Source organism: Toxorhynchites rutilus, chromosome 2 (assembly GCF_029784135.1).
Source record: "Toxorhynchites rutilus septentrionalis strain SRP chromosome 2, ASM2978413v1, whole genome shotgun sequence".
NCBI lineage: Eukaryota > Metazoa > Arthropoda > Insecta > Diptera > Culicidae > Toxorhynchites > Toxorhynchites rutilus.
This window is the reverse complement of record NC_073745.1, coordinates 239,361,729-239,384,358: the sequence shown is the minus strand read 5'-3', so window position 1 is coordinate 239,384,358 and position 22,630 is coordinate 239,361,729. Positions and strand designations below refer to the sequence as shown.

The 22,630-nt window shown below is 37.4% G+C and overlaps 2 protein-coding genes across 5 annotated transcripts in view; one reads left to right on the top strand and one right to left on the bottom strand.

The window, feature by feature from the left end:
• The window catches only part of LOC129765339 (chondroitin sulfate N-acetylgalactosaminyltransferase 1), a 197,724-nt gene that overhangs the window by 57,822 nt on the left and 117,272 nt on the right, over window positions 1-22,630 (bottom strand). The window lies entirely within an intron of this gene.
• LOC129765340 (synaptobrevin) overlaps window positions 1-22,630 on the top strand; it is a 91,302-nt gene that overhangs the window by 24,809 nt on the left and 43,863 nt on the right. For 2 of the 3 annotated variants that reach the window (XM_055765527.1, XM_055765528.1), the window contains exon 3: window positions 14,417-14,730. In XM_055765527.1, the coding sequence (XP_055621502.1) occupies window positions 14,417-14,730 (314 nt within the window). The remainder of the gene's footprint in view (window positions 1-14,416; window positions 14,731-22,630) is intronic. The other variant, XM_055765529.1, reaches the window with a different exon arrangement.

The following is a 22,630-nucleotide window of genomic DNA, read 5'->3' as shown; positions in this document are numbered from 1 at the left end:
TAGCCTTCAAGATCTCATGTAATTGTTTCGGCATGGTCTCCATAAGATTAGACGACGTTCGTAGCGAAAGGGTTAAGTAACTTTGCATATTTGAAATCGTCGGAAAAAAATTTGACTTTTTGAAACGGGCCAAAATTTGTTTCTTTATTTTTTACAAAAATTTATAACTCAAAAACTAGAATATCAAAAACAATTTGTATTCCAGAAAAATCAGTGACAAAAAAGATCGAAAAAGCTTCAAATAACTGAACGCAAACCACAACATTTCAATAATTTATATGACCTCCTTTAGCCTTCAAGATCTCATGTAATCGTTTCGGCATGGTCTCCATAAGATTAGACGACTTACTTTGCATATTTGAAATCGTCGGAAAAAAATTTGACTTTTCGAAACGGGCCAAAATTTGTTTCTTTATTTTTTACAAAAATTTATAACTCAAAAACTAGAATATCTACAAAATTCTGGTCACAAGATGGAATGTAGGAAATTGTTCCAATTTTATTAAAAAATACCAAAAAAAATTTAAATTGAACATTACACAAAAAAAACATTTTTAAAATTGAAATTCATTTTTCTCAAAAACGTGAATAGCCCTTACAATTTCCAACAAGTCACCATACAAATGAAGCATGAGTTTCTGCATAATTCAAGAACTTATCAAGTAAAGAGTTCGATTTGTGCATCGGTCCGCGACGGACGTGTGCTTTCACGCTCGGTTTTCAGTTACGAAGTGTGGTAGTGTGTTATATGCTTAAAAGCGGGCATTTTTGAAGGCCAATGTAGCAGCCTGTCGCGACTCAGTGAAATGAAGCCATTCCGTTCAGAAGATTCGTGAATTTTTGCTACAAGAGAGATATGTTTAGGAGACATCTTAGCTATCGATTAGAAAATGGTTGCGCATCGCCATTCCGGTTTCGGTGTGTTCGTGTTTTTCAGTTCCCTAGAAGAGCAGGAAGTGGGTTATATCTATGGTATAACCGCAAGGGTGACGTAGGACTATCGTTGATTTAGAGATCATTTGTATGAAGTTGAATCTGAATTCATTCTGAATGAATGAATATTTGGAGAACTTCGAAAACGAGAGCGTTACGTTGGAGGCACAAGGTTTTATGCATCCAATATTGGATACGGAAATATCCTACTGATGGGGAAGAATAATCTTCAGAAGCTATCCTGTTGATTGCGATTGATTGAAAAATCACAAAACCTAATGTATTTGGTCACAGTGTTACATGGATAGAAAACATTAAAATAAACTCTTTCATATGAATGTAATTTTAAATTCCCAGAGGAACTGGCAGATTATTTTCAGTAACGATTAGATATTTCCACATTTTCCTCGATACTGGAAGCCCACCAGTGGTTAATGCTAACTCGATAACCATCTGTTAATAGCACTTGATTGAAACATATTTGGTCACAGTGTTACATGGATAGAAAACATTCAAATAAACTCTTTCACATGAATGTATATTTAAATTCCTAGAGGAACTGGCAGATTATTTTCCGGATCTTTCTCGATCCAAACGGAAAGAATTCCGTGCGTGTATGTGTGTGTGTGTAGCGGCTGCTTCGAGATCTTCCCGGGGAACCGTTTGTAGCATCACTCTCCTCCTGATGGATTCCCTTCTGGCCTAAGGTGCACAAACAGGCTCTTGGTGACACCGTTCATCCGCGCTTTCATGATAAATGAAGAGCTTCACCACAACAGCGACAACATGCTCCAATCGCTGTTCAATTAGAACTGAGTGGATTTCCGAGCGGTTATATACCGCTTATATACCGATTGGTGATTTCAATAGCCTATTTTGAAAGCAAATTTAAGACTATTGAAACAAGTTTTTGGATCAGAAAGTAACAAGTATAGAACGCGTAGACATTTTATTTTTCGAATGAAGTGTTTATCATACCATTTCGTTCAGTTGTTTAGGAGCTATTAACACTCAAAATCTCGGTCTCCGGCGTAACGCTTTCGTTTTCGAAACTTTGATTTTACACCCCGGTATAGAAATGAAAGACGTAGTCCTACGTCAAAACAAAGGAGATAAGATTAGCCAACACCTTCTTAAGGTGAAGGTGGAAGCTAGCCATTGTAGTAGTATAGGTAAACCCTCGTGTAAAAATGGGGTAATAGTGTTTGTGAGAGAAGAGTAAAGCACACGTAAATAGATCAATTCACTTATCAGACTGTGTGGCGCTTCATTGACACGAGTCTTTGAATACATTAAAAAAAAAACAAATAACAATTCTATACTAAAGTAAAATGTATGAACGATATGTTCTGATGAACAATTGCAAATATAAATATATATAGAAGGTGCATTTGCATATGGTTCTGATTATACGCGAGCGTAACATGAGCAAATTTATAACACATGCGAATTGGGGCTCTTTTGGTATTAACAAGTTCTTCCGCATAGTAACTCGATGTTGATAATTCCTTAATATTTTCCTTCGTTGATCGTATTGTTTTCACATATTCACGTTGGAAAGCCTTAACCCTTCTCTTCGTTGGCCGAGGCATTTAGATTGAAATTAATACTTTTCCGTTTACTGTTTTTGAAAGCATAGGCAGCCGTGGCAGTGTTCCGAGCTCTGCAATACAATTTTCTTACCCAATGTTAAAGTTGCTAAAACTTACATTATAGACCCATTAAACGTAAAAATAATAATTGTATTGATATCAACACAATTTTATTCTATTGATTTTCATGACATGGGACGCTATGACTCCGGAATAACATTTTATTGAGTGGTTTTATAGCTGTTTCGATGATGTTGTTTGGCATCAGTGTCGAAAAAATAACGATGCTTCCACCAATACAAACAAAACCTTTGCTGAAGATTGAAAAACGAAAATTTAACTTTCAGAGCACTTGCTCGAGTTTTCCGACGTTCTTCACTATACGGTGCGAAAGCAGATGAAAATTTAATATCTTGTGAGTAATCGATTAAAGTTTGGTTGATATTACTTGATGGGAAGTGTGCAAAAACGATCATTTTCTTCACACTGTTTCGCAAAATTATTGATTTTTGGGCGAGGGGTGAGGGAGGGAGATGAAAGAAATGAGCGCCATTGTAGCAGCCATTTGTGGCTAGCTTCCACCTTCACCTTAAGCTATCTAGTAGTATCTGCATTTGTGTTTCTTTTTTCTGTCGAACTATGTGCCTGGTCACGAGCGTCGATTCGCGGTGGGGGCGAGATGAGTTGTATGTAATGTAATAAGCACTTCATTTCATTTTCACCGTTTCCGTTTTTTCGGCATCCGTGATCAGACCCTATGTGTTCACGCTTATGTCTCTGTCTCTCGAGTCTACTGTTTTTGGTGTTATGTGTTTGTGTTCTGCACGGAGCAGAGGAGATGTATTTTGTGGATTAATGGGTTTGTAAATTCAAGGTTTGAGATTCCATTTTTGATTGAGATTTACCATCGATGTGCTAGAAAACAAATACAAAAACTGTTCATCTGTTAAATGAATTGAAGAAGTGAATTCGATGATTGCGCGATTTTTTCTGCAATTTTGGAAATTAAATCATAAGTTAAGGAGTTAAGTTTAAAGCAAATATTTTTTACTGTGTATGTGAATTGCACTTCAGTTGTCGCCCGTTAGTGGTGGTTTAGGCGTGATGATACGCCACTGCTTTTTAAAGAGTAAATACAGAAAACTTCAGGATATTAAATTCCAGATTGGAAAATACGTTAAGATGATATTAACATGTCCTGGAATTTAGTATTTATGTGAATAAATATGTGTGCTTTTGTGTAGTATTTAGGTTGTGTTTGTAGTGAAAACGGCAACATATCGCCGGGACGATTGGTTTTAGAGGAGTTTCTTCGGTTACATTCTCAGGATTCCCAAAAATAACGTTTCACCATCGCGTTTGAAGTTAGATAAAGTAACGTTCGATAAACAACATAATATATAGATGGGCCAATAAATTTTACAGGTTTTACTTTTTAGGATACCTAAAGATAATCTAGGCGTCAGTGAGACATTAGTTTTTTGGATTTTCGTTTCGTCGATTGGTCAAGAGTTCGTGTTTACATAATCACATCACTTACCTCAGTGAATCCTGATTCTTACCTAATCCCACTAACAACTATCCCTTCCTTGATAAACGCTACGGAACCACGCTATAGAGGCGACCCTTCTGGCCTTCGGGCGGCGAATATCATACTAACATTCCTTCCCTTCCCCTGGTGACTAAGGACGTGGCCGGCGTCGTTATTGATCATTCAAAGCTCGAATCACCGAAAATTGCACAACGAGAATGATTTGCTAGTCCCAAGCGTCATTCTGTGTGTTCTTTGTGCAATTTGGTTGGTTCAGGTCAATCACGGAGAGCAACTACGAATTGTACAGTCTACCCAAGCTCAAGCTCAATTCATGAACTTATCAAGTAAACGGAACCAAATTTGGCATGTGGAGGTTTTAAGGGACAATAAATGTTTATGGGCCCTATTCCAGAAAACGAGACGAGCAGACGAGCGCTCGTCGCGTTTGTTTTCATATTCCAGAAGCTGAGCTCGACTAAAAACAGACGAGTAGCTCGTCTGGCTCGACGACCGTTTGGCCGCGCTCGTCGAGGAATCAGTCGAATCGTCTAGTTTGTTTGATGTGTTTGTTCACCTTGTTGATTGAAAGAATCGGTATTCTTCTGCTCTGCCTTTATCTTCAAAAATTGTTTCACGGCTAGACTAGTATTGCATAAGCAATATATGTTTTCAACTGCAACCATCAAATTCAGTTCAGTAATCGCTAGATTTTACAGATTTTCAAATGGGCCTCTTCCAAACACAGGAACTCATATCCAGGGATGCTAGATGACTGTTTTGAATATATTAACACGGCACGAAAAGGGTCTTCACATATTGAATGAAAATGAGTAATTCAAAACAACTACTTTATTGGATATACATATATATAGATTTAAAACTTTCCTTGATAAATCATTGATTAGGTAAACAAACATTGCCCCCAATAAATCCATAACAAAAAAACGTCTGGGCGATGAACTCATATGCTCGAGGAAAAATATCAATAGAACCAAAAGATATATGAAATTTATGCCTTTTTGTTTTTTTTTTAATATTTTGGCACTGAGAAAAGAGTATCGATTGATCAATTTTTAAACTGTTTGAAACCGAGACGAGACGAGACGACACGAATTGCTCGTGCGCGGGACGAAGTTTGCCGGGTCAGCTAGTTTATACATATAAATGTTACGAGTTAAACATTAATAGTATTTTTTCGAAAAAAAACATGGAAAAGTTGAATAGGAACATTTTTTTCCTTGTTGAAAATTGTAAAGGGTATTCATAAATATAGTTTTCAGAATTAAAAAAACTTTTTGGAGAAAAAAAAAATTCAATGAAATTTGGAAAAAAAATGTTTGATACTTGCCTAATAGTTTTTAAGTTAAGATTTTTCGAAACATAATTGAAAAAACTATGGATAGGTTATACCTAAGATATAACCGTAAGGTTGACGTAGGACTGCCGTTGGCTTAGTAATCAATTGTATTTCTTCAATTAGCAATAATCCCACCTCGGATGATCCTCATTGGGTGCGATATTGTCGCTACGCAGTGCTATATTTTGTGCATTGATTAAATTATTGATTAAAATAGTGAATGAATGAAGCTATTTACGAATTCAATTGCAAACAAATCTCAATTGAAGTCAATTTATGCATTATGGTAGTAGTTATCGCAGTAAACAGTTATTAACGTTTTGCCTAATCATCAAACGGTATGCATAGAAGTTTAGTGAGCTGGCGGCATGAAGGGATATACAGTCTCGTCAAACCGAGTCAAAGCGTTGCATTTGTACCCGCTTTTGTAGACCGTGATAGCAAAACGAATTCTGGAGTGTTAAAATATTTGGGGGTATATAAATATTGCCGACTTGAATGTATCTGCAATGCCGATTCTCCCAACTTCTTGGTTTCGGAATCTGTACTGGGAAAACACATTCCGGTTAGCAAAAATACAAGCGAGTACAAAAGTATGCATCTTTTCACAGGCTTCATGGTTTTGAAGTCTGCGTTAGGGAAACATTCCAATTTACAAAAACGCAAACAAGTACGAAAGTTCCCACTGCTTGCATCTAAATTTTTATGCCGACTTCCACAGGCTCCATGGTTTTGAAGTCTGTGTTAGAGAAACATTCCGATTTCCAGAAACGCAAGCGAGTACAAAAGTACACGCAGCTTGCATCAATTTGGCAAAGTCGATTTCCTCAGGCTCCATGGTTTTGAAATCTGTGTTAGGGAACATTCCAATTTCCAGAAACGCAAGCGAGTGTAAAAGCACCCGCAGCTTGCATCTAATTTACTATGCCGATTTCCACAGGCTCCATGGTTTGCTAGGGAAACAGCCACCCATTCCAGCGATCGTACCTCAATCGTTGCGCAATCGTAACTGAATGGATTTCCGAGCGGCACTCGCTTATATAGCGATTAGTGTCATTTCAATAGCCTGTTTTGAAAGCAATTTTAGGGCTATTGAAACAAGTTACAAGTTAATAAGTAACAAGCATATAACGCGTAGACATTTTATCTTTCGAATGAAGTGTTTATCATATCATTTCGTTCAGTTGTTTAGGAGTTATTAACGCTCAAAATCTCGTTCTCCGGCGTAACGCTTTCGTATTCGAAACTTTAAACTCACACCCCAGTATAGAAATGAAAGACGTAGTCCTACGTTAAAAATACTCAAAATTAAAAAGGGTGGGTTATATTAGGCTGTCAAAAAAGTCCTGCGGTATTTTTTTTGAATTTTCATTTGTTCATAAAATTAGTTACAATCATCTGTTTTAAGTCAAATATGCGCCGTTTTGTTCGATGACTTGTTCCCAACGAGATGCCAACTTCATAAAACCCCTGTTATAGAAGCTCACTTCCTTATTGGCAAAAAAACTGAGGGCTTGGCCACCGTCTGAGCCGCTTCAGCGGGCTTCGACCACGACCGTTTGCGCTTCACGTTGTCGTAAGTGACCCACTTTTCATCGCCAGTCACCATCCGCTTCAGAAACGGGTCGATTTTGTTGCGATTCAGCAGCGATTCACATGCGTCGATACGGTCAAAGATGTTTTTTTGCGTCAACGTGTGTGGCACCCATACATCGAGCTTCTTTGTGAATCCAAGCTTCTTCAAATGGTTAATAACGGTTTGATGACTTATCCCCAGCTCTTGGCCGATACTACGGCTGTTACTATGTCGGTCTTTCTCGGCTAATTCAGCGATTTTGTCGCAATTTTCGACGACAGGCCTTCCGGAGCGTGGTGCATCTTCGACGACCTCTACACCAGAACGAAAACGTTGAAACCATCGTTGTGCGGTGGAAATGGAAACTGTATCGGGTCCATAAACTGCACAAATTTTATTGGCAGCTTGAGATGCATTTTTGCCTTTGTCATAGTAGTACTGTAAAATATGTCGGATTTTCTCTTTATTTTGCTCCATATTTGCGACACTATAACTCACGAACGACTTAACCAAACAAAACACTGTCAAGGACTATATTATAGCTATATTAATACCTTTCCAACAAGCTATAGTATGACTCGATACAATGAATACAACTAGAACTACGCGCTTACAACGACACCTCGCGGAAATACCGCAGGACTTTTTTGAAAGCCTAATATCTATGATATAACCGCAAAGTTGATGTGGGACTAGCTTAGCAATCATTTGTTTTTATTGATTAAATTTTAGATTGAATAAAACAATTTCCGGATTCAATCGAATTCAATATATTTGCTTTGCAAGTAAAGAGTGCCATGTAAGTTCAATTCATGCATTGTGATAGATTATGTTCTTCATTACAAGTAAATTTAATGACAGTCCTTTTACTTTTGGTATGATGCCTAGGACAAAATTTGTGAACGAAAGAATTATCAAACGATTATTTCATTTTACATTTCCATCCGAAGTTTGCATCTCTCAAGCGTACTTCTCGAACCGCGAATGTGCTTGATTTGACGAACTTCAGACACTCAGTGCCAGAAATTCAGTAAGCAGAAGCCGATGCTACGGCTTGAATAACCAAACCAAAGCGTAGTGTTCGTACCCGTTTTTATAATCCGTGTTTAGAAAACACTTTTCGGAGTGCAAAAACATGCGGGGGCAAAAGTACCCCAGGCTTGCATGAATCAAAAACTTCTACTTATACCTTTTATATTATAAAGACTTTAAACTTGTTCATTCGCCTCTAATGTCGCAAGATTTTCCCAGGTTCCTAAGTTTAGAAGATCATGTTAGGGAAACATATTCTAGTCTGCACAAAGGCAAGCGAGTTCGAAAGTACTCGCAGTTTGAATTTATTTGCAATGCCGATTTTCTCAGACACCTTGCTTTAGAAGGCTGTATTGGGTAAACACATTTCAGTCGAAACTAAAATACCCCAGACCTGTAGGAATTTGCAAAGCCAATTTCTTCAGACACCTTGGTTCTGAAGTCTGTGTTGGGGAAACACATTTCAGTCTGAACAAAAATATCCCCGACTTGCATGAATTTGCAATGCCAATTTCCCCACGCTCCACGGATTTGAAGTCTGTGTTAGGGAAACAATTTCAGTCGGAACAGAAATGCCTCCGACTTGCATGAATTTGCAATACCAATTTCCCCACGCTCCACGGATTTGAAATCTGTGTTAGGGAAACACATTTCAGTCGGAACAAAAATACCCCCAACTTTCATGTATTTGCAATGCCGATTTCTCCAACACTGCTTGGTTTTGAAGTCTGTGTTAGGGAACACATTTCGGTGAGAACAAAAATCCCCATACCTTCATGTATTTGCATTGCCGATTTCCCCAAGGCTGCTTGGTTATGATGGCTGTGTTGGGGAAGCAGTAAATCGGGACAATCAAAACGAGGTAATTAGGGAGTCTAGATAACGCTTAACATTTTACAGTTTTTCAATTGTTTATCTAAAGAAAAATAACATTTTATTAATTGTGATAGATGCGTAGAAATATTCCCTGTCAATTTATGCAAACATCTTTCCGATCCAGTAAGAAATGTTAATAATGCTTAATGCTTTTTCTGCGAAAATGGTTACAAATTTTATATTTAAAGTATTGCCCATCGCTAGTTACAACTTTGTCCCATCTTTCTGGCATTTCACGGATCCCTATGCGGAAATAATCGGCCGGTTTGTCGGCTTACTACGAATCGATCCAATTTTGACTTCATCAAAATTGGAGAAGTGCTGGTCAACCAGGCCATATTGCATCGATCGAAAAAGGTAGTATTCGGACGGAGCAATGTCTGGAGAATACGGCGGGTGGAATAGGACCTCCCATTTCACCGTTTGCAAGTATGTTTTGACCAGTTTCGCGACATGCGGCCGAGCACTGCCGTGCTGTAAAATTACTTTATCGTGTCTTTGCTCGTATTGTGGCCGTTTTTCCTTCAGTGCACGGCTCAAACGCATCAATTGTCGTCGTTAGAGGTCCCCCGTAATGGTTTCATTCGGTTTCAGCAGCTCATAGTACACCACATCCAGTTGGTCCCAACAAATAGACAGCAAAACCTTCTGCCCGTGAATGTTCCGCGCGGTCGTCGATGTTAATGCATGGCCGGGGTATCCATACGTTGCCCGACGCTTAGGATTGTCGTTATGAACCCACTTTTCATCGCCAGTAACGATTTGATGCAAAAAACTCTTTCTTTTATGCCGTAGGAGCAGTTGTTCATACGTGAAAAAACGGTGTTCGACGTCTCGTGATTTCAATTCATACGTCACCCAATCTCCTATCTCTCGGATCGTTCCCATTGATTTTAAACGAACGTATATGATTTGCTGAGGTACTCCAAGTGTACCTGCAAGTTCTTGTTGCGTTTATGACGGGTCTTGATCGAGTAAAGCTTCCAATTCTTCATTTTCAAACTTTTCTGGCGGCCCGGAACGTTCTTCGTCTTCCAAGTCAAAATTACCACTTTTAAACCGTGCAAACCACGTCTGACACGTTCGCTCAAGTGGAGCATGGTCCCCATAAACTTCCACCAAAATGCAATGGCTTTCCGCAGCATTTTTCTTCATATTGAAGTAATGAAGTAACACTCCCCGCAAAAACACTCTCGTTGGTACGAAATTCGACATATTCGAAGTGGCAAAAAAACTATGTTGTTTACGCTTCAACTTTTTGACATATACTGAAAAAGACGCGCAATGACAATAGCTTTCCAACGAATGTCTGGAAATTTGATTCACTGGAATAATAATCGAGCTACGCCATCTGTTGTGAAACCGAACTAACCTGACCCGGCAAACGTTGTTCTGCGATATAAATTATGGGCCTGATTCTCGTATACACTTCACGGTGGAAACGAAATAAACGGCACGCCATTGAACTACGTGTTACGAGAGTTATACGAGTTAAATTAACATCTTCGTATCAAACTGGTATTCAATGTGAGTGGAAAACTTTGTTTCCTTCATGCGATAGAATAATCTCATACAAAAATTTTATCTAAAGATGATTTGATATTATAATGATTAGTTTAATGGGAAACTGATCTCGTATCCAGATGTCGACACCGTACCGTTGTCATCGTGGATACGTTTCATTCCGTTTCCACCGTGAAGTGTATTCGAAGTGTATTCGAGAATCAGGCCCTATTTCTAGTGAATTTTTGGGTGTTAAATGAAACATGTATAATGTATTGTAAGCGTGTTTGTATGTTTTAACGATCTATAAAATTAATCGAATGTGATCAACAAAACATAATGAATGAAAAGATTTGAACGAAAGTGTGTATAATATTTCTTGATTTAATGTATTTTATTAACGTAACTGACATGTTGATCTCTTAAAAGTTAAATGTACAGTGAAATAGGGATATATTTTTGTCGTAAAGTAGAAAAATGAAATGAAGAAAATCCATATCAATTCCGTTCAATTGTTGTCTCGGTGAAAAAAACAGGAAGTGGGTTATATCTATGGTATAACCGCAAGGGTGACGTAGGACTATCGTTGATTTATAGATCATTTGTTTGTAGTTGAATCTGAATTCATTGACGAGAGCGTTACGTTGGAGGCACAAGGTTTTATGCATCCAATATTTGATACGGAAATATCCTACCGATGGGGAAGAATAATCTTCAGAATCGTTCACAGTGTTACATGGATAGAAAACATTAAAATAAACTCTTTCACATGAATGTAATTTTAAATTCCCAGAGGAACTGGCAGATTATTTTCAGTAACGATTGGATATTTCCACATTTTCCTCGATACTGGAAGCCCACCAGTGGTTTATGCTAACTCGACAACCATCTGTTAATAGCACTTGATTGAAACATATTTGGTCACAGTTTTACATGGACAGAAAACATTCAAATAAACTCTTTCACATGAATGTATTTTTAAATTCCCAGAGGAACTGGCAGATTTTTTTCCGGATCTTTCTCGATGCTGAATGGCATCCAAACGGAAAGAATTCCGTGCGTGTATGTGTGTGTGTGTGTGTGAGATCTTCCCGGAGAACCGTTTGTGGCATCACTCTCCTCCTGATGGATTCCCTTCTGGACTAAGGTGCACAAACAGGCTCTTGGTGACACCGTTCATCCACGCTTTCATGATAAATGAAGAGCTTCACCACAACAGCGACAACATGCTCCAACCGCTGTTCAATTAGAACTGAGTGGATTTCCGAGCGGCGCTCGCTTATATACCGATTGGTGATTTCAATAGCCTGTTTTGAAAGCAAATTTAAGACTATCGAAACAAGTTTTTGGATCAGAAAGTAACAAGTATAGAACGCGTAGACATTTTATCTTTCGAATGAAGTGTTTATCATACCATTTCGTTCAGTTGTTAAGGAGCTATTAACACTCAAAATCTCGGTCTCCGGCGTAACGCTTTCGTTTTCGAAATTTTGATTTTACACCCCGGTATATAAATGAAAGACGTAGTCCTACGTCAAAACGTGCTTACCGTTTTCAGATGGACGGCTAGATTAATTACTGTTCATGAAATGGGACCAACGATACGCCAGACAACTTCAGTTGAGCTGATGTACCCTATTTGGTAGCGCATTATTTCGTCGGTTTCATTTAATGGGGTATTCACATCGGTATTCTGAATTTAAAATATAGCTTCGTTAATTCACGGACTTGCGAATGTATTTAATGTTTTACATCGAATTGCAGAACTCAAAATTGATATGAGCATTGATTGTTTTGCTCAGCTGAGGCGAATATGGTATGTCTGCGTTGTTGATTTCTGTGAATTACCATGTACCATTTTGTTTATTGGTCCATAAAAATGACCTGTGCAAAATTTCGATTTTCGGTCAAAAATTTTTTTTCGAAATGACACCAGATCTCGATGTTTCATGCATTTTTAAGACATTTGGCATCGAAAATAAAATTTCGATTTTCCAAATTTCCTTCCCCCCTTGGAAGATTTTCGAGGATCAAAAAATCAAAACTTTGAGTGCTTTGAGGCACTGCTGAACACGAGCTGAAACTTTTCACAGATCATTTCTTTGGGCCAATAAACAAAATGTACATGGTCGGTTTTTGAAATTTGACATGATCATTTTCGCTGTTAGTTTACAACATAGTGTCATGCCTACCAATTTTGTTGTGCATAATTTCAGCAAAATCGGTCGGGTCGTTTCGGAAGAGTTCAACAACAAACACTGTGATTTTTATATGTATAGATAGATATCGCGATTTACATGTCCTGAAAACTTTTTTCTATTTAGAAACATTTCTAGAACATTTCAACCGCGAAAACTTACACACAATAATGTTACTAGTAAAATATTATTTTTTCGGGAGTCTCCATACAAAAATCTAACGTATTCCAGAAATTATAAAAATTAAAAAGTTGATGTCTTCGACAAAAGTTCATATTTTGATAAGATCGAAAACTTTGTCGAATACGCTATGTCACTATCCTGACTTTAAATAAAATAAGGATTAGAAGTATTTTTTTCAAAGAAAACATTGAAAAGTTGTTGATAGAAAATTTCTTTTTCCTGTAACAGCGCCCATCTTCCGATGTATGGGTGACTTGTTGGAAATAGTAAGGGCTATTCACATTTTTTTTTGAGAATTTTAAAAAAATACATTTTTGAGCAAAATGAATTTGAATTTTTTTAAATAAAAATAATGTTTGTTTCAGTGTAATTTTTCTTTAAAATTTGTTTGGTATTTTTTTATGAAAATTGAAATAATTTCATCCTCTGAGCAGAATTTTGCGAATATTCTAGTTTTCGAGTTATAAATTTTTGTAAAAAATATTGTTATTTCGAAGTATGCAAAGTTGCTTAAATGACCTATGTCTTTACACCCACAACGTTTCACTGCTATCTGAGATGGTGCTGCCAAATTCTAAGACGAGTTGGCATGAAATCCGTCAGATATCGGTCGCGTCACTAAAAGTATCTAATTCACAGTGCTTTTCACTTGGACATTTCATGAGAAATTCACGATATTTTTGCACCAATCGATTCGAACACTCCTCAACATTACAATTGCAATTTAATTATGAAATTTCCGAATCGTCAAACGGTTGAACGACGAAAGTTCGAATATTTCTAAGTATATTAAAATTCTATCAGAATCCGAATTCTAAGCATATGGCTACATGCTGTATTTGATACTAAAGGTAAAATTATGCTTCAAAATTAAAACAGATTTTCTGAGAAAAGACTTAGATGAAAAGATCTTTTTAGACCGAAAAATCAAACTTCCCTATGGCAACCTCCATGTGAACCCTTATTTGTCACTGTTTTTTTTTTTTGAATACAACCGTTTTTTTCTATAAGAAATGTTTTTTGTATGTTTTCGCTGAAGTGCTCAGACGTGGTTGACGGTTTTCATTATTTTGATTGTATATGATTTTTTCTGATTTTTCTTATCAAATAAGTAACACATATTTTCAGTCGGAGAAAAAAGCAAAACTACACAATGTTCGGAATGGAACTTAGGAACTTAAGGACTCATTTTTAGCGAAAAAGCATTACTAAAAGAATTAAGTTTTATCGAAAATATTCATCATGGCAATAATTGTCCATCGCTATCAAATTCATGCATTATCTATAAAAAAGACTGATCGTTTATTGCGGCCAGGAATCGATAATGTATAAAGCGAATTCTAATGAGAGTTGCATTGTCTAAAGTAAGAAATCATTGTCAAATGTAAACAAAAACAAATAATAAGTATATTTTCCAAAATGTTATAAATATTTGACCATTTGAACAAAATTTTGCTTGTATCATTTTCATTGTCTATGATCTGTAGTTGAGAACAGAAGAACCTAAACACTATCGTCGTCTTAAAATCTATACCAGTTTGCTTTTCTCTATTCGTGTGTGCGTTGACTAGCGGAAACAAAGTACTAATAGCATATTACCCGAAACCATACTATCCGATCTAACCTGAAAAGTTTTCCTAAATTACCGCCCCCGCCGTCCGGCAGCACTCAGCCGACCGGAAGCAACAACGCTGGCTCGAACCGGCTCAAGCAAACCCAGGCCCAGGTGGACGAAGTGGTCGGCATAATGCGCGTCAACGTCGAAAAGGTGCTCGAGCGGGACCAAAAGCTGTCGGAGTTGGATTCGCGAGCGGACGCGCTCCAGCACGGGGCATCCCAGTTCGAGCAGCAGGCGGGCAAGCTCAAGCGGAAGCAGTGGTGGGCCAACATGAAGATGATGATCATCATGGGCATCATCGGTGTTGTACTACTCATTATAATCATTCGTAAGTATGCTTATTTTCACTATTGGGTCTCGGGTCATTTACATGTCGTTAATGATGTTGTGTAGCGTCGCTTTTTTTGTTCTACTCTTTTCTGCTCCTGTTTTTTGTTAGACTACATAATTAGAGGGAATTCTAATTAGACGCAAGCGCTAAATGAATGAATACTCGGTTTCCGTTTTTTGTGAGATGTGTCAACATAGAGAAGAGTTAAAGAAGGGAGAAGCATCTTTCATCAAGTTCGTGTACCTTTTGCGTTATCCCATCCACACTCGCAAATGCAATTATTTCGTCCTTTCATCTGCGCTACCGTATTAGGGGGACGTTCTAGAAACGTGATGCTTAACAACGAGTTAACTAGTTTTTCATAGAAAGAATATTAGTCAAGAGAAGCTTTTTTCATTTTTTCATTCTTTACTTTGACGTAGGACATTAAGGGTGCCAAATCAGAAAACAGGTCACGTTCTTATGAAATAAAGTTAACGGATTTTAACAATTTGCATACCAATCGAACCGGAAATTTTCAAAGATTTGTTTGATATGCTACACATTACAATCCCATAGTCCATATATGGTTTAAATTGATGAAAATTGGAAGCACTCCCATTTCCCCATACATTTTTTCTGTCCATTTCTGTGCTTTCCCGAACAGAGCTGTCGATAACGGGCAACTTATGCAATCGCTAGAATAGAAACAACGAAGGCTAGCGTATAAATATTGCATCTCTTCTGAGAAAAATTCTTAGAATTTTTCTGTGCCCGAAACAACAAAAGTCGTTTATTCTGCTCGTTTTGTGTTTTATGTTTCCCCTCGAGCTGTGAACGCTAGCGAATATTTCACTATTCGTATATGCTCTCGTGCGCATCGGCTCTGTTCTGCTGCAAGAAGCTCCTAGCTTTGTTGACGGGTTCGACCGAGAGTCGAGAAACGATTTTTTATAAACGGTCATTCTCGCGATGTTTCCTTTTTTTCTCGCTGCAACTGTGTGCATTTGTTAGACGCGTGTTTGATGCTTGTTGAATGGCGATGCACGGAAGATGTCTCTCGTTAAATAATCAGTGCAATGCGTGCATTGATATAAAGAAACAAATTGCGACATATGACCAATTGGTGTATTGTTCTCGCAAAGGCAAGAAAGAATTGTTGCTTCTCGAAATGATTCTACAAAACCACGCAAGCCATTAAATCTTTTAGGGGTTTTTTCTACTAGAGAGTTATTTATGAAATTTCGACGTATTCGCAAATAATATCCGAAATGATAAACCAACAAATTAAAAAAAAAAGATTGCGTAGTCCTACGTCCTAAGCGGTCATGTCTCGGATACAACCCCCTCGATTTTTTTCATTCTTTTCAAATCTTTCGATTCATTCGTCTCCGATGGATAGAAGCTTCTTTCTAGAGTGGTAGATATCCATAACGGTAGAACCACTTTTTTCTCTCGTCAAATATAATATGGACAGGTTTCGAAGCTGCCTTTCCGGATACAAGCTTATTTTTTGACGTGGGACTACGTCTAACCGGAGTCTATGGGGGGTAAAATAAAAACCTAAACACAGAACATGCAGGAAAAAATGAAAGATTCCGAGAAACTGCTTATAACATGAACATTCCTTACTGGATCGGAAAGTTTGCAACAATTGATAGGGAATATTTCTACGCTTCTATCGGAATTAATAAAGTGTTGTTTTTCATTAGATGAACAATTGAATAACTGTAGAATGTTAAGCGTTATCTAAACGCCATAACTACCTCGTTTTGGTTGGCCTGATTTGCGGTTTCCCCAACACAGCCATCAAAACCAAGCAGCCTTGGAGAAATCAGCATTGCAAACACACGAAAGTAGGGCTTTTGTTCCCACCGAAATGTGTTCCCTAACAGAGATTTCAAAATCAAGGGGCCTGGAGGAAATCGGCATTGCAAATACATAAAAGTTGGGGGCATTTTTGTTCCGACTGAAAAGTGTTTGCCTAACACAGACTTCAAAACCAAAATGTCATCCTACCAAACGTAAAAGGACTGACTGTCATTAAATTTACTTGTAACGAAGAACATAATCTATCACAATGCATGAATTGACCTTACATGGCATTATACAATCTTTTCACTCACATAGCAAATATATTGAATTCAGTTGAATTCGGAAATTGTTTCATTCAATCAAAAATTTAATCAATACAAACAAATGATTGCTAAGCTAAGATAGTCCCACGTCAACCTTGCGGTATTGTCATAGATATAACCCACCCACCCATTTTTTTGGCTCTGTAAATTTGATTGTATTTGTATTTTTCTCTAAACTTTAAACTTCATGGACTTCACTGTCGTATGCGATACGCATCATCTTATTCTACGATGAAAGACGTTATGGTGTGAGTTCAAGCGCTCTGTAACGAAGATAGTATTTACAGCGTGTCCCATAAAAAAATGCGAAAATCCTTCCAAAAGTTTCAACACCATTTTTCGATTTTTTATGATTGAAAAATTTGGAAATTTGAATTTTTCATCAAATACACTATTTCTTTCATTGAAAACAGAAAGTGGGTTATATCTATGGTATAACCGCAATGGTGACGTAGGACTATCGTTGATTCAGTGATCCTTTGTTTGAAGTTCAATCTGAATCCATTCTGAATGAATGAATAAATGAATATTTGGGGGACTTCGAAAACGAGAGCGTTACGTTGGAGGTACAAGGTTTTATGCATCCAATATTGGATACGAAAATATCCTACTGATGGAGAAGAATAATCTTCAGAAGCTATCCTGTTAATTGCGATTGATTGAAAAATCACAAAACCAAATGTATTTGGTCACAGTGTTACATGGATAGAAAACATTCAAATAAACTCTTTCACATGAATGTATTTTTAAATTCCCAGAGGAATTGACAGATTATTTTCAGTAACGATTAGATATTTTCACATTTTCCTCGATACTGGAAGCCCACCAGTGGTTAATGCTAACTCGATAACCATCTGTTAATAGCACTTGATTGAAACATATTTGGTCACAGTGTTACATGGATAGAAAACATTCAATTAAATTCTTTCACATGAATATATTTTGAAAATTCCCAAAGGAACTGGCAGATTATTTTCAGTAACGATTAGATATTTCCACATTTTCCTCGATACTGGAAGCCCACCAGTGGTTAATGCCAACTCGATAACCACCTGTTAATAGCACTTGATTGAAATATATTTGGTCACAGTGTTACATGGATAGAAAACATTCAATTGAACTCTTTCACATGAATATATTTTGAAAATTCCCAAAGGAACTGGCAGATTATTTTCAGTAACGATTAGACATTTCCACATTTTCCTCGATACTGGAAGCCCACCAGTGGTTAATGCCAACTCGATAACCACCTGTTAACAGCACTTGATTGAAATATATTTGGTCACAGTGTTACATGGATAGAAAACATTCAATTAAACTCTTTCACATGAATATATTTTGAAAATTCCCAAAGGAACTGGCAGATTATTTTCAGTAACGATTAGATATTTCCACATTTTCCTCGATACTGGAAGCCCACCAGTGGTTAATGCCAACTCGATAACCACCTGTTAAGAGCACTTGATTGAAACATATTTGGTCACAGTGTTACATGGATAGAAAACATTCAATTAAACTCTTTCACATGAATATATTTTGAAAATTCCCAGAGGAACTGGCAGATTATTTTCAGTAACGATTAGTTATTTCCACATTTTCCTCGATACTGGAAGCCCACCAGTGGTCAATACCAACTCGATAACCACCTGTTAATAGCACTTGATTGAAACATATTTGGTCACAGTGTTACATGGATAGAAAACATTCAATTAAACTCTTTCACATGAATATATTTTGAAAATTCCCAAATGAACTGGCAGATTATTTTCCAGCAATGATTAGATCTTTCCGGAACTTTCTCGATGCTGAATGGCATCCTAACGGAAAGAGTTCTGCGCGTGTATGTGTCGATCCTTCGCCGTCCACCTCCTCCAGCACGTTAGGCAACGATGTTGTCTTGTCGATGTCCTCACGAAAAATGAATGTGTCTCACCACCAGAATATCGCTTAAGTATGCTTTTTGTGTGTGATTGAATCGAGAGAAGGTGTGGTTTACGATGGCAATTTGGAAGGCAAAAAATATCCGAAATATCCTACTGATGGGGAAGAATAATCTTCTGAAGCTATCCTGTTAATTGCGATTGATTGAAAAACCACAAAACCAAATGTATTTGATCACAGTGTTACATGGAAAGAAAACATTCAAATAAACTCTTTAACATGAATGTATTTTTAAATTCCCAGAGGAATTGACAGATTATTTTCAGTAACGATTAGATATTTTCACATTTTCCTCGATACTGGAAGCCAACTCGATAACCACCTGTTAATAGCACTTGATGGAAACATATTTGGTCACAGTGTTACATGGATAGAAAACATTCAATTAAATTCTTTCACATGAATATATTTTGAAAATTCCCAAAAGAACTGGCGGATTATTTTCAGTAACGATTAGATATTTCCACATTTTGCTCGATACTGGAAGCCCACCAGTGGTTAATGCCAACTCGATAACCACCTGTTAAGAGCACTTGATTGAAACATATTTGGTCACAGTGTTACATGGATAGAAAACATTCAATTAAACTCTTTCACATGAATATATTTTGAAAATTCCCAGAGGAACTGGCAGATTATTTTCAGTAACGATTAGTTATTTCCACATTTTCCTCGATACTGGAAGCCCACCAGTGGTTAATGCCAACTCGATAACCACCTGTTAATAGCACTTGATTGAAACATATTTGGTCACAGTGTAACATGGATAGAAAACATTCAATTAAACTCTTTCACATGAATATATTTTGAAAATTCCCAAAGGAACTGGCAGATTATTTTCCAGCAATGATTAGATCTTTCCGGAACTTTCTCGATGCTGAATGGCATCCTAACGGAAAGAGTTCTGCGCGTGTATGTGTCGATCCTTCGCCGTCCACCTCCTCCAGCACGTTAGGCAACGATGTTGTCTTGTCGATGTCCTCACGAAAAATGAATGTGTCTCACCACCAGAATATCGCTTAAGTATGCTTTTTGTGTGTGATTGAATCGAGAGAAGGTGTGGTTTACGATGGCAATTTGGAAGGCAAAAAATATCCGAAATATCCTACTGATGGGGAAGAATAATCTTCTGAAGCTATCCTGTTAATTGCGATTGATTGAAAAACCACAAAACCAAATGTATTTGATCACAGTGTTACATGGAAAGAAAACATTCAAATAAACTCTTTAACATGAATATATTTTGAAAATTCCCAAAGGAACTGGCAGATTATTTTCAGTAATGATTAGATATTTCCACATTTTCCTCGATACTGGAAGCCCACCAGTGGTTAATGCCAACTCGATAACCACCTGTTAATAGCACTTGATGGAAACATATTTGGTCACAGTGTTACATGGATAGAAAACATTCAATTAAATTCTTTCACATGAATTCTTTCACATGAATATATTTTGAAAATTTCCAAAGGAACTGGCAGATTATTTTCAGTAACGATTAGATATTTCCACATTTTCCTCGATACTGGAAGCCCACCAGTGGTTAATGCCAACTCGATAACCACCTGTTAACAGCACTTGATTGAAACATATTTGGTCACAGTGTTACATGGATAGAAAACATTCAATTAAACTCTTTCACATGAATATATTTTGAAAATTCCCAGAGGAACTGGCAGATTATTTTCAGTAACGATTAGATATTTCCACATTTTCCTCGATACTGGAAGCCCACCAGTGGTTAATGCCAACTCGATAACCACCTGTTAATAGCCGCGCGTGTATGTGTGTGTAGCGATGTCTTCCCAGGGAACCGTTTGTGGCATCACTCTCCTCCTGATAGATTCCCTTCTGGCCTAGGGTGCACAAACAGGCTCTTGGTGACACCGTTCATCCGCGCTTTCATGATAAATAAAGAGCTTCACCGCAACAGCGACAACATGCTCCAATCGCTGTTCAATTAGAACTGAGTGGATTTCCGAGCGCCGCTCGCTTATATACCGATTGGTGATTTCAATAGCCTGTTTTGAAAGCAATTTTAGCACTATTGAAACAAGTTTTTGGATCAAAAAGTAACAAGTATATAACGCGTAGACATTTTATCTTTCGAATGAAGTGTTTATCATACCATTTCGTTCAGTTGTTTAGGAGCTATTAACGCTCAAAATCTCGGTCTCCGGCGTAACGCTTTCGTTTTCGAAACTTTGATTTTACACCCCGGTATAGAAATGAAAGACGTAGTCCTACGTCAAAAAACTGCATGATCTTACACAATAGATCGCAAATAGAACGTTTCCAGTGAGAAATTTATCAATTTGTTGTATTTTCAATAAATTTAAGCATAGTGCACCCGTGGTCAAGTGGTTAGCGTCTCACACTATCATGCCGGGTGTACGGGTTCGATTCCCGTTCTGGCCGGAGGATTTTTCGTCAAAGAAATTTCCTTCGACTTGCACTGTGGTCACGCGTATTCTAGAGCTTGCCCCTCGGAATACAATCAAGGCGTGTTATTTGGCTTAAGAAATCTCAACTAAGTATTAAAGAATGACGCTAGTTAATGAATACGTTGAGACGGCAAAAGTTCCACAGTTAACGTTTAAGTCATTCAAGAAGTAGCATAGTTTTCTACCGGCGCTCTAAAATCGTGGTTTTTCTACATAAAAATGATTCCCTAAATCGTATCGTACATTTTCAGCACCCGAAAAAAAATGAAGTATTCCCAGATACCTTTAGAAATCTTCGTCTAAGCAAATTATGGAAATAATATCCCAAGTGTAGCGAAAAGATTTTTTTTCTGGATGGCAATATAGTTGCCACGCCCTTATAAGGGTTATATTGCGATGTTTGAAGATTTCAAATGTCTGAGCGATCCTGTATCAACACCGCTGCATGATGAAAAGTGTAGGGCAAGTTCTCTCCAAGACAACTCCAAGTAATGAAGCTGGTGGCACTATATTATTTGTACCTTCTGTATCAATTTATTCTATAAGATTCTCGAATCAGTTTTGTTAACCTTGATAATAGCATATCTCTCACGAACTGTTTACGATCCATTCTGTAACTCAATCCATCCATGTCCATCCGGTTTGAGTAACTGAAGCAAGAACATTTTTGCCTGATAAGTTCGTCAATCCATTTGCAATCATGATTGCAATTATGATTGCATAAATATATGAAGAGCTGCTCGATTTGACCATCTCCCAAAGATTTTGTGATCATATATGTTGCCTTACAATCTTGATTTCTTTGCAAATATCTGAATCAGCACATATTTGCGGCATAAATAAAGCAATGGATGAACAAATCTTTCAAGGCACAGAGAAGGTGTATGCACTTTTAATATAAACAGCATGCTTGGCTATAATTTGAGAAAGCCAACTAAGTATTGTCTCCCAAGCCTTGGCGTATTTTTGAGATTTGTTTTCTATTCTTTTGCAAATGCAAATGCTAATAACAGCAACATGCATCAATCGATGAAACGAATTAACAGAAGCTTGCAGATAATCTGGTGAAATCTGAGCAAATCATGAGAAGTCGGAACTAGAAAAAGGATAATCTAGATTTTCGGATATACCGTAAAATTGTGTTTTAAATTGAGGAAAACTAGAAGCATTCCCATTTTCCCACACATTTTTTCTGACCATCTTTGTACTTTCCTAACCGTGCTGTCAGAAACGGACAACTTATGCAACCGCGAGAAAAGCAACAACGAAAGGGATAACAAAAAGAGAAAATTTGCGACGTAAACCCCACCCTTGCACATTAAGTACACTGTCACTAGTATATAAATATTGCATATCCTCTAAGGAAAATTTTCATTTCCCACTTTGTGGTCATCG